At 37.2% G+C, this 12,153-nt stretch overlaps 1 protein-coding gene across 1 annotated transcript in view; it reads left to right on the top strand.

The window, feature by feature from the left end:
* The window catches only part of SENP1 (SUMO1/sentrin specific peptidase 1), a 54,444-nt gene that overhangs the window by 5,154 nt on the left and 37,137 nt on the right, over positions 1-12,153 (top strand). The window contains exons 2-4 of the mRNA XM_006865353.1: positions 1,092-1,222; positions 2,943-3,027; positions 10,716-10,875. Coding sequence (XP_006865415.1) covers positions 1,092-1,222; positions 2,943-3,027; positions 10,716-10,875 — 376 coding nt within the window. The remainder of the gene's footprint in view (positions 1-1,091; positions 1,223-2,942; positions 3,028-10,715; positions 10,876-12,153) is intronic.

Below are 12,153 nucleotides of genomic sequence, written 5' to 3'. Positions count from 1 at the left end.
TAGAACTTCCCCACAAAGATATCTGTAAGTACTTATAAAATAGGTACTATTTACTATCCTTATTTTATTTCCAAGGAAACTGAGACACAGAAATTAAGAAACTTGACTAGGGTCAGAGAACCACAACTGGAAGAGACAGGATATGAACCCAGGCAATGTGTTCCAGCATTCTTGTATATTTTGGTATACTGCCTATATGATAACTAATTTGATTAATATCATTTACAAATTCTGTGTAACAGCATTGAGAATTATTGTGATTGGAACATTTCTCACTGTTTCATTCATAATACTTTATAATCTGTAAAGGGAACAATGTAAGGTCAGGACTAGTAGTCAATTTGAGAAAAGATGGAAAAATCATTATTCTAACATCCCATAGTCATCTTTTAACTTAAATTTTAAGATCGCATTTGCCTGCTCTTTGCTTTTGGGTTTTTTTGCTTAGTCTATCTTTTCTTTGTTCCTGGTTGTTTCCATTTTCTCTCATTACTGATGTCAGTGTAAATCATTGAGTTGCATTGACTCATTTTTTTCTTACTGTATCTCTTTTATAGTAATCGATGTATCATAAAACTATTATAAAGTAAGATTACAGTGATTGAGCTATTCTGTTTTAGGAACTATATCAATAAATTATGCTTTATGATTATTATCTAGAAAAAAATCTTCAAGCGAAATAATTTTTAAAACATCTTTTGATTTAACACAGGAAGTAAGCCAAAGTTAATAGTATTTGTTTCTGAGTGGTGGTATTTTTCCTCCAATGTTTTTGTATTTAAAAGTTTTCTACTATTAAGGTGTCTTAAAACTTCTTTCAGGAAAATTTCAATTTTTTAAAAACTTTGAATTAAGCTGTTTTAGTACTTTCACAGCTTTTGAAGTGTTTAGTCGTTGCTCTCAAATCAATTCCCAGTGAGCCCATTTCTGCATCTGGCAGTGGCATTTCTTGCCAATGCTTAGTTATAAGGGAGGGATTTTATTTGACCGAAGAGTTCTTTGGGGATCATGTTAGGTAAAAGGATTGAGTCATAGGAAAACAAGTTATAGAAGAATTCTCTGACTTGAAGTGTTTTGTACTCTTCCCCCAGATGATATTGCTGACAGGATGAGGATGGATGCTGGGGAAGTCGCTTTAGTGACTCACAATTCCACAGTCACAGCCCATCTCCAGCCACAGACAGCTCGACCAGAGGACCAGCTCTCCCTTTCTGACCATCAGGTTTGGAATTGTTTTCTTCCCTTAATTAATTATATTGACTTATACGGGGTCACTATGAGTCTGCACTGACTCTATGGCACTTAACAGTAACAACATCTTATGTTTTTATCTGATGGCGTTTAAATTCCAGCTCAAAAGTACAAGCGTATATGTATGCTTATCAGAGTCAAGAATTTTAGTGTTTAGAATTCTGTTGTATATATAAAGACATGAGCCAGGCTAAGTAAGAGTTCTTTGAGAACAACGGTAGTGATTATGTGCCATGGAGTTGGGTCCGACTCTTAGCAACACCATGTAGGGTTTCTGAGGACTCCTGTAAGATTAGCACTGGGCTGCGAACCACAAGGTCAGCGGTTCAAACTTACCAGCTGCTCCTTGGAAACCCTATATGTTGTCACTATGAGTTAGAAGCGACTTGACAGTACTTAACAACAGCAACAACAAATCTATAAAGTAGCAGAAAGCCTCATCTTTCTCCCAAGGAGCGGCTGGTAGATTCGACTTGCTAACCTGTGTTTAGCAGTCCAACTTGTAACTCACTACAGTAACAGAGCTCCTTTTGAGAACACTATGCACTAGAAAACCCTTGCTGGTTTCTCGGAATACTACAGTTATCAATGCACAAATGGATTCTTTTAAACTTGTTATTGTTGTGTGCTGCCAAGTTAATTCTGACTCATAGTGACCCCAGGTGACAGAATAGAACTGTCCCATAGGGTTTCCTAGGCTGTAATTCTTTCCAGGAGCAGATTGCCACTGAAGGGTTCAAATTACTGACCCTATTGCTTAAGTTCTGTATCACCAGGGCTCTTTTCTTTTAAAGTTGATATTGTTGTTAAGTAGGTTCTGACTCATAGTGACCCTGTATAGGGTTTCTGAGGAGTGGCTGGTGGGTTTGAACCACTAACCTTGTGGTTTAAATCGACCTTGCAGTCCAGTGTTCCTCCTACAACACCACACCAGGACTCCAGTGTCTTTAAATTGCTGCACACCAAATGGGAGGAAATTTGTGTAAATATCCAGCATCTCTGAGATTTCTTAGGGTTCAAAGTCTAATTTTTTTTAAAGTGTGGTCTAGGATCAGCAACATAGAGATTACTTGGGAGCTTGTTAGAAATGCATACTCTCAGGCTTCTGAATTGAAATCTGTATTTTAACAATATCCCTAGCTGATGTATATGCATATTAAAGTTGGAAAAACACCATTACAGAATTGTCTTTCTCAGTAGCAAGGTTGCAAGTAATTCTTTGCTGTGTGAATCTGTTCCAGGCATAGCAAGATGTGTAGGATCCTCGGCCTCTGGCCTCTAGGCGCTTAATGTCTAGTACTCACATCCTGTAATCATTTTGATAACTAAATATGTTGACATACATTTCCAGATTTGTTCTAGGACTATAGCACCTTTCTTGGTTAAACTGTCTCTAAACCAGGTTGATTTTTCTCATCCTGTTTGTTGCATGTCACAAGTGACTTTCAGAGCAGGAAACACTAAGTATACATTAATTTTTATAACAAGCACTTTTTAAATTGTATTGCATGGTAGATTATTTTACCTGTTTTCCCCCTTGAATCCTGAATCAATTGTTTTCCTTTCTTATTAGTACATAGTTTATATGATTTTATTATATTGAGTTCTGAAATATATCATAATTTTGTTTAATGATATGTTTCCTATGTTATTTTCTAAAATATGATTTAAGAAAAATCTGTTTTGCTTAGATTTTACCTTCCACACAAGGCAATTTGGACCGATTGTTTACATGTTCTACAGGAAGTGAAGCTTATAGTCCGAATTATTACTCAGGTAAGACACGTTACTTGGAGTCAAAGCACTGTACCTTTCAAAATTCTTGCTAGCAAATTATCTTTGTCATCTCTAGGTCAAAAGCAAAATGGTGCTTTCTCTACTAAAACATCATTTTAGTAAGCTTCTTGTGAATATGTTAAAAAAAATTTGCTGATCTAGTCTCAAACAAAAACCATTATAAGAAAGCAATGTAGCCTTTTTAAAAGAAAGAAAAATGTGTGTGATATCATTGATTTAAAACACAGGGTTTACCGATTTCTGTTCTGCTTGAAACCATTAAACCTGAAACTTTATTCCTAGCAAAGCTTGTCCCTCCATTAGGGCAGGAAATGTTAACATGCTAGATACATGTTTCTGTCTAGCACCTGCCACAGCCATGCTTGCATATTCCAGGGCTTGCCTATTCAACTTGTGGTCCATGATGGCAGAAGTCAGCATTCTCTCAACTCTTCGTGTCCTCTGGCCTGCGTGATGATTTTTTGCCTCTATCTCAAGAAACAAAAAGTTTTCTTGGTTAACTTTGTGGTAGTATGACTCAGGAAGAATACCGATATTTGGGTTCCTTAAAGAGTCATAGGTCTTCCCATATCTTTTTCACTCCTCATGCTTCAGTCGCCTCACAAAATGAGAATACTAGTAATTGGATTAAACCTGCCCACTGGGATTTTTACAAAGATAAATTGAGATGATAACTATGAAATGCAAATAATTCTAATTGTTATTTGGCTTCCTCAGGATTCTTTGTCAACAAGATGAGATCTCCTCCCCTAAAAAGAAGTTAGTATGATATTCTTTTAGATTTATATTATACTTAAAATGTCATTTAAGTGGGTGGTACTTTATCTACCCTCGGCACTGGATTCCCTATCCTTGGGTGGGCAGTAGCTTCCACATAGTATGTGTATAATTTGTATATAAAAAAAGTTACTCTTCTCAGATAGTAACTACCATTGAATAAACTTTTACATGAGCAGAGAGTCAGAAATATGGTTTGAAAGCTCATTATTAGTTCTAGAGCAAGGGCAGTTGAGTGGGTAATGGAATCAGATCAGTATTATTTCCTGTTGGACTCAGACTTTGATTTCCCGTGGCAAGTCAGTAATCTCATACACTGATTTACTATTGCATAGAATATATATTTTTAGTTTAAAATAGTTGCTTAATAATTATGTACAAAATTACACTCAAACTCCCTTTACTATGACTCAGTTCTTACTTCACTCAACTCCTGTGGCATCTTGGAATTTTCATTTCTGTACATACATGGCATACATTGTATGATGCAGCACATGCATGCATTCCTATCTGTTTTATGCTATTCTCTGTATTTATAGTTTTCTGTGTATGTTTAATAATCAGGGGAATTGAAATATGCATACACAATTTCTTACATAATTTCGAATTCCATAAAAACCTTGAAAACAAATGTTTTCTCATTTCATTTAGGTATTAAAACCTAACCTGACCTGAATTCATTTTTTGACAAAACATACATGAACTGACATGAAGCTCTTTATTTATTTTGCCTTTATTTATCTGTCTAAATGGATATTTAGACAGATGAATATCACTGCACATAATATCACTTTGTTTGATTACTTCTACACTAGGAAGTGCTACATAGTAGTCAGGATATCGTTCCCAAATTCCTAATTATTTTAAATTAGAAAACACAAGGGTTTCTGATTTGGGATAATGGACATTGCCTTTGTTTGCTTCATTATTCTCCTTATGGTTTAGGTTGCCCTGCTATTTTGCCATCACTTACAGCTGTTATAGAGAATATGAGCTAAGACCATTCATATATACATACATATGTGGGGTCCTGGTGTGGTGCTGCAGGTTAATGAATTGGACTGCAAAGTCAGTTTGAACAATAAGGTTGGCAGTTCAAGCTCACCAGCCGTTCCTTGGAAACCCTATACAGGGTCACTATGGATCAGAACCAACTCAACAGCACTTAACCAATAACAACATGTTAATATGTGTATATCCTTTTTCTTTTTAATTTCAGTAGCTCCTTGATAGTCACAAAGGATATATGTAGATCATCTCAAATCTTCATGTTGTGGAATATGGCATTCCTGACTTTATACTCAATGATACAATTCTTGAGAGTTACATTTTTTCTGTGTTTATCCTCATACTACAAGTTGTTCACTATATCAAAATCTTTCACTTAAGTTTTATTTCCTCTGAGCAGTATTTCTTAGAAAAAGAAAATTATTTTATAATAATTACTGTATACACAATGAAGAGTAGAGAATAATTGCTGTGAATAAAGCCATATTGATGCCTGTTTATTAGCAGAGAATTCAGATTTGGGCATGATCAGCATTACTCTCTAACAGTCTAGAATTTAAATTGCTGTATGTTGTTGTTGTTGTTGTTAGGTGCCATAGAGTCGGTACCGACACATAGGGACCTTATGCACAGCAGAACGAAACACTACCCGATCCTGGGCCAACCTCACTACTGTTGCCACGATGCTGTCACTTGGCCAATCCGTCTTATTGGGGGTCGTCCTCTTTTCCTCTGACTCTCCGCCTTACCAAACATGATATCCCTCTCCAGCGACTGCTCCCTCCTGACAATATGTCCAAAGTATGAGAGACGAAGTTTGGTCATCTTGGCCTCTAAGGAGCACTCTGCATGCACTTCTTCCAAAACAGATCTATTGGTTCTTTTGGCAGCCCATGGAACTTTCAGTATTCTCCTCCAACACCATACCTCAAAGGCATCAATTCTTCTATGATGTTCCTTATTCACTGTCCAGCTTTCACATCCATATGAGGTTATTGAAAACACTATGGCTTGGGTCAGGTACACCTTAGTCCTCAAGCTGACATCTTTGCTCTTCCACACTTTTAAAAGGTCTTATGTAGCAGATTTGCTTAATGCAATACGTCGTTTAATCTCTTGACTGCTGCTTCTGTGAGTGTTGATAGTTGATCCAAGAAGAATGAAGTCCTTGACAATTCAGTCTTTTCTCCGTTGATAAGAATGTTTATTGGTCCAGTGGTAAAGATTTTTGTTTTGTTTACATTGATATATAATCCATACTGAAGGCTGTGGTCTTTGATCTTCATCAGTAAATGTTTTAAGTCCTCTTCACTTTCAGCAAGCAAAGTTGTATCATCTGCATATTGCAGGTTGTTAATGAGTCTTCCTCCAATCCTGATGCCACGTTTTTCTTCATAGAACCCAGCTTCTCGTATTATTTGCTCAGCATACAGGTTAAATAAGTATGGTGAAAGACTACAGCCTTGTCGCACACCTTTCTTAATTTTAAACCATTCAGTGTTCCCATGTTCTGTTCAAACAACAGACTCTTGGTCCAGGTACAGATTCCTCATGAGCACAATTAAGTGTTCCGGAATACTCATACTTCTTAATGTTGTCCATAGCTTGTCATGATCCACACAATCGAAAGCCTTTGCGTAGTCAATAAAGCACAGGTAAACATCTTTCTGGTATTCTCTGCTTTCGCCAAGATCCATTGGACATTAGCAATGATATCCCTTGTTCCATGGCCTCTTCTGAATCTGGCTTGAACCTCTGGAAGTTCTGTCAGTGTATGATTGTAGCTGTTTCTGTATTACCTTTAGTAAAACTTTACTCTCATGAGATGTCAAAGAGATTGCCAAATGATTTCCCCATTCTGTTGGGTTCCTCTCTTTGGAATGGGCACAAATATGCATCTCTTCCAATCAGTCGGCCAGATAGTTGTCTTCCAAATTTCTTGGCAGAGATGAGTGAGTGCCTCCTGTGCCGCCTCACTTTCTTGAAAGATTTCAATTTTTATTTCATCAATTCCAGGTGTCTTGTTCTTTGCCATTTCCTTCAATGCACCTTGGAATTCCTCCCTAAGTATCATTGGCTCTTGATATCATATGCATCTACTTGAAACGGTTGAATATTAACCATTTCCTTTTGGTACAGTGACTCTGTGCATTCCTTCCATCTTCTCTTGATGCTTTCTGCATCATTCAGTGATTTGCCCAGAGAATCTTTCAATAATGAAAGTCGAGGCTTGAATTTTTTCTTCAGTTCCCCCAGCTTGAGAAATGCTGAGCATGTTCTTCTTTTTGGTTTTCTGATTCTAAATCTTTGCACATTTTATTGTTATATTTGGCTTTATCTTCTTGAGCTGATCTTTGGAATTTTCTGTTCAGCTCTTGGACCTCCTCATTTTTTCCATTTGCTTTAGCATATCTACACTGGAGAGCAAGTTTCAGTGTCTCTTCTGACAGCCATTTTGACCTTTTCCTTCTTTCTTGTCTTCTCAATGACTTTTTGCTGCCTTACATGAGTATGATGTTTTTGATGTCATCCCACAACTTTTCTGGTCTTCGGTCTTTAGTGTGCTGTATGTTGTTGTCAGGTGCCATTGAGTCGGAACCGACTCATAGCGACCCCATGCACAGCAGAACGAAACAGTGTCCAATCCTGGGACAACCTCACTACTGCTGCCACACTTGACGTCATCAGTGATGCCACCTGGCTGATCCATCTCGTTGGGGTTCTTCCTCTTTTTCTCTGACCCTCCACCTTACCCAGCATGACATCCTTCTCCAGTGACTGTTCTCTCCGGACAGTGTGTCCAAAGTAGGAGAGACGAAGCTTAGTTAGCCAGCTTGGCCTCCAAGGAGCACTCTGGTTGTTTGAACTGGTAGTTTCGAACTGCTGACCCTGCGGTTCGCAGCCCGATTCGTAACCACTACGTTACCAAAGCTCCTGTGCTGTATGTTAGGGGCCTGTATATATCTTTCTTATAATAAAGTCTTTAATGATAGTCTTACTTTTTACATGTACTTTTAATTTTTCTTACTTTTTTTAGTGAAAAGGCACATAGCAAAAGATACATCATTTCAATAATTTCTATTTGTGTAATTCATGACATTGATTACATTGTATTTTGTAAAAACTTTTTTCCTTTGCCACATTCAGTCCAGTTCATTGCAAGTCCTGCAGAACTTTGTCTCTGCTATCTCCATTGGATATATTCTTTTCTAATGGTTCTCAATTTGATTCTCAAATTAGTTTCAGTGGACAGTCATCTTGTGCCTTACCTCTTGACTGGGCTAGATGTAGGTCCTAAGTTTTCCTGCTTTGGTCTCCAGATTCTGACTATATTGGTGTTTGTCTCCTGTCACCCTGCTACCTTTTTCTCCACCAAAATGGAAATGAACATAGGAATGTCGCATAAACTGTAGACACATCGTGTAGCGCTTTCCACTTACTGGAACTGCCTTTCTACATCAAGATTTTTAAAATTCTGATTTTCAATCCATTTCAGGCTAGACTATTAAAAGCACTGATTTTTAAGAAGCTCTTTAAAAAGCAGAGAAAATGCAACAGTTTTAATAACAGTGATGGTGAAGCTTTATGATCTTAAGAGCACAATGAAAACAAAATTAATTTTTGTTTATTAAATAGAAAAGTAAGTTTAGATGAAAATAAATTATTTTGCTCATGCTTAGAATCATTATCAATGCCATGTTGTTGTTGTTAAGTGCCATCGAGTTGGTTCTGACTCATAGCAAGAGGCATAAGGTTTCCAAGGAGCAGCTAGTGAGCTTGAATTACCAACCTTGTGAATATACAGTCCAATGCTTATATAGCACCACACTAGGACTCCATCAATGCCATAACTTTGAAATATATGTTAAGTTAGGCTGAAAAATGGGCACTTAGTAGGTAAAAATTATATAAAGCAATAATCCTAAAGTTAAAAAGAGCACCTGATGTTTACTTTCATAGTAATTGACTGCCTGACATGCTTTTCTTTTTTAATATAAAGTTTATTATGCCCATGAAAATATTGCCTACTCCATGTAGAAAGTGTGTAGAAAAATAGCCACGAGCATAATTTATTGGTTTATTTCCTTCTAGTTTTGTGTATGTTGTTGTTGTTGTTAAGTGCTGTTGAGTCGGTTCCGACCCATAGCGACCCTGTACAAGGTTTCCGAGGGTGTAAATCTTTACGGGAGTAGAAAGCCTCATCTTTCTCCCATGGAGCAAATACAAGTAATCTTATTTATGACGTCTGTAATTCTGATTTCTTAGTGATGACAAAATTCCAGGCTAAACTCACTAAGAAAATACCTGCAGGCCCCTCTTGGTGTCCCTTTGTAGCTTTTCTTGGTCACATCAACAGTAGAAGACTATTCAGTGATTTAATTGAATGGCGATGGAACTGGCTTATTTGGGTTAAACTTAATTTTATGCTTTGTCCTTACATTTTAAATGTATACGGAGCCTCTGTCAAGTTCTGTTAAGGTTATTCTGGCTTATTCTTAGTCTCAGATTTACACCTGCCAGAGTAAATGGGATTTCTTAGCAGACTTGCTCCTCAAAAATACATCTCTAGTTGGATGGATGATTCCCTAATGAAATCTTAGCCAAAAAATGTGAGACAAAGATTTATATTGTCATTACTTTCCATTTAAAGAAAATAATTTTCTGATCCTTTAATGAAGCTTAGTTTCATTAGCCTGATGTCTCTGCCTTTAAAATAATAGTACTAGATGCTAAGCACAGATACTGATTACACAGAAAAAGTTATAAAAGTAAATTTAATTATTAGACTGGGTTCATCCATTGATGAATCAACTGCTACTAACATCATCTCTGCTTGCTGATTTCCCACCTTACCGTCCTGGAGTCCTGATGTTTTGACCAACTTGAAAACACAGTGCAAAACATTTGCGAAGGCTACCTTACTTTTTGGATTGAGTATCAAAGGATATGTTAAATCTATTAAATAACAAATACACAATATTGTGCAAATTTTTGTGGTGACATGCTTTGGAAGAGGATTCTCAAATGATCTCTATAGTAAAGGTTCAGAAAATAGAGAATTATTGGAAGCTTCTCATAGTTCATAACATATGCCTTAAGCTGTTATAAAGCAGCTATTTTAAATTGATACTGCTAATGGGGAGAAGAAGATATATATGTATATATTTTTCCCCCCACTCCTAGCTGAAACTTCAAGGGATTCTTGTATCCTCAGCTTGTAAATAATCACATGAAAAGATTCAAATAATAAAGTCCTTACTCTGATTGCCATAATAAACATCGAAGTATCGATATATCTGATAATTATGACTGAAGATTATCATACCAGAACCAGATGCATGAAATGGGTCATTCCTGCCATAAGCTGACCAGAATAAGCAGCAGTTAGGTTATCTCTTCTCTTAGAGAAAGCCCTAAGTCATGAATGTGGTATTAACAAAAAGAAAGTGACACCAGCTGCTTATTAAGCAATAACTGTTGTTCATTTGAATTAAATTCTCCTTGGCCCTCCACCTGGTTTCTTACTGGTCTGGCCTACCTTCTTTCAGGCCCAGGCCTGGGAGTGCTTGCAAGATATAGTTGGGGTAAAATGTTGACTTTTGGTGGACACCACGGAGTCACATTGATGCAGATAAGGCACATGGCTGTGGCAGGCTTCAGCTCCTTCTTCAATGTTCAGGTTAGTATGGCTGAATCAATTCTAGTTTGTAGAAGTTCCCTTATTGCAGACTTTATTAGCAGTGGAGACGGGGCTCTTTCTTCTATGAGAGACATGGTGATATGCCACGTTACTTTGGAATACAGTGTTGGACATGGTTGCAGTCATATGAGGTACCAGCTTTAGGTGTTTGTTTAATTTATTCAAACTTTTTTTCTTTTAGACAATCCTTCCTCAGACAGTTTTCTTGGCTCAGGTGATTTAAGAACTTTTGGCCAGAGTGCGAATGGCCAATGGAGAAATTCCACTGCAGCATCAGGTTCAACTTCACAAAAATCAAGAAACAGCCGAAGTATTTTCCTCGAAACCCGAAAGACCTCAAGGTAAGTTATCTGTCTCCTTCACAAGCCCTTCTTCAATATACGAAAATAACTGTAAGATAGTTATACATTAGCATTTTGGAAGAGGAACACAATTGTTCAACTTTAAACTATAGAGATAGTGAACATCCATTTTTAAGTGTAACATCTAAATAACTTGATGCTGGATTTTGTTGATAGTTAAAACTTATTAGAGGAGAGACTTTTGAGGGGAATTTTGGTGGTTTTGAGTATAGTGGGAGTTTTCAGGATTAATATGACTATATGAATCTTAAGACCAAAATCCAGATCAGTCTGCACAACATCACTAGCAAAGAAGCCACCACTTAACTACAGGCTCTCACATGAGCGAAGACACCATTATATGTTCACCAAATGAATTATTCTGCCCTTGTCATCTTTTCTTAGTTGCTTCCACCATCCCTTACTGCAGACTTTACTGTCAGCAGAGCCTGGGCTCTCTATTCTATGAGAGACATGGTGATATGCCACATTGCTTTGGAATGCAGTGTTGGACGTGGTTACAGTCGTATAAGGCACCAGCTAAGAGAATAGTCTGTTCTGAGATTCTGAGTCCTTGTTCCTTTCCCACAGAAACCATGGCAGTTTGAAGAGCTAAGGAGGGAGAGCATATATGTTGTTTTTAAGTGTGTTAAGCCGGTTCTGACTTACAGTGACCCTATATGGGGTTTAAGTCACCGACCTTGCTGTTAGCTGTTCAGATCTTATCCTACAGTGCTATACCAGGACCCAGTTTTTCTGTAGACTTAGTCTGATTTCATTTGTATACATACCACTTGAACTGATTTAAAGAATTGATTTTATGTTTTGACCATTGTAATCAGTCTGGTCAAGGATCCCTGGTAGTGTAGTGGATTATGAGCTAGACTGCCAACCACAAGGTCAGCAGTTCAAATCTGCCAGTTGCTCCACAGAAGAAAGATGAAGCTTTCTGCTTCTGTAAAGCTTTAAAGTCTTAGAAACCCTATATAGGGGTGCTATGAGTTGGAACTGACTCGGTAGCATACATCCCCACCACCACCAATCAACCTGGTCAGGTGTTTATCTCTATTCCTAGTTTTCATCCAAAAAAGGAAAAAGAAAATGATTATGTTCAATAAATACCTTAAACTTATATTGCTGGATATTAGTAGATGAAATAGAGCACATAGAGGAAACTTAGTTAGCCTTAGAAATAAGGCTGGCTTTTTAATTTCACACACAGACATTTTTTTCCCATTAGTTAGGGCATTGTTGTTAAGTGCTGTAGTGTCTATTCTG

This window comes from Chrysochloris asiatica, unplaced genomic scaffold (assembly GCF_000296735.1).
Source record: "Chrysochloris asiatica unplaced genomic scaffold, ChrAsi1.0 scaffold00077, whole genome shotgun sequence".
In the NCBI taxonomy this organism is placed as follows: domain Eukaryota; kingdom Metazoa; phylum Chordata; class Mammalia; order Afrosoricida; family Chrysochloridae; genus Chrysochloris; species Chrysochloris asiatica.
The sequence above is the reverse complement of the archived record's forward strand: the minus strand, read 5'-3'. Positions and strand labels throughout refer to the sequence as shown.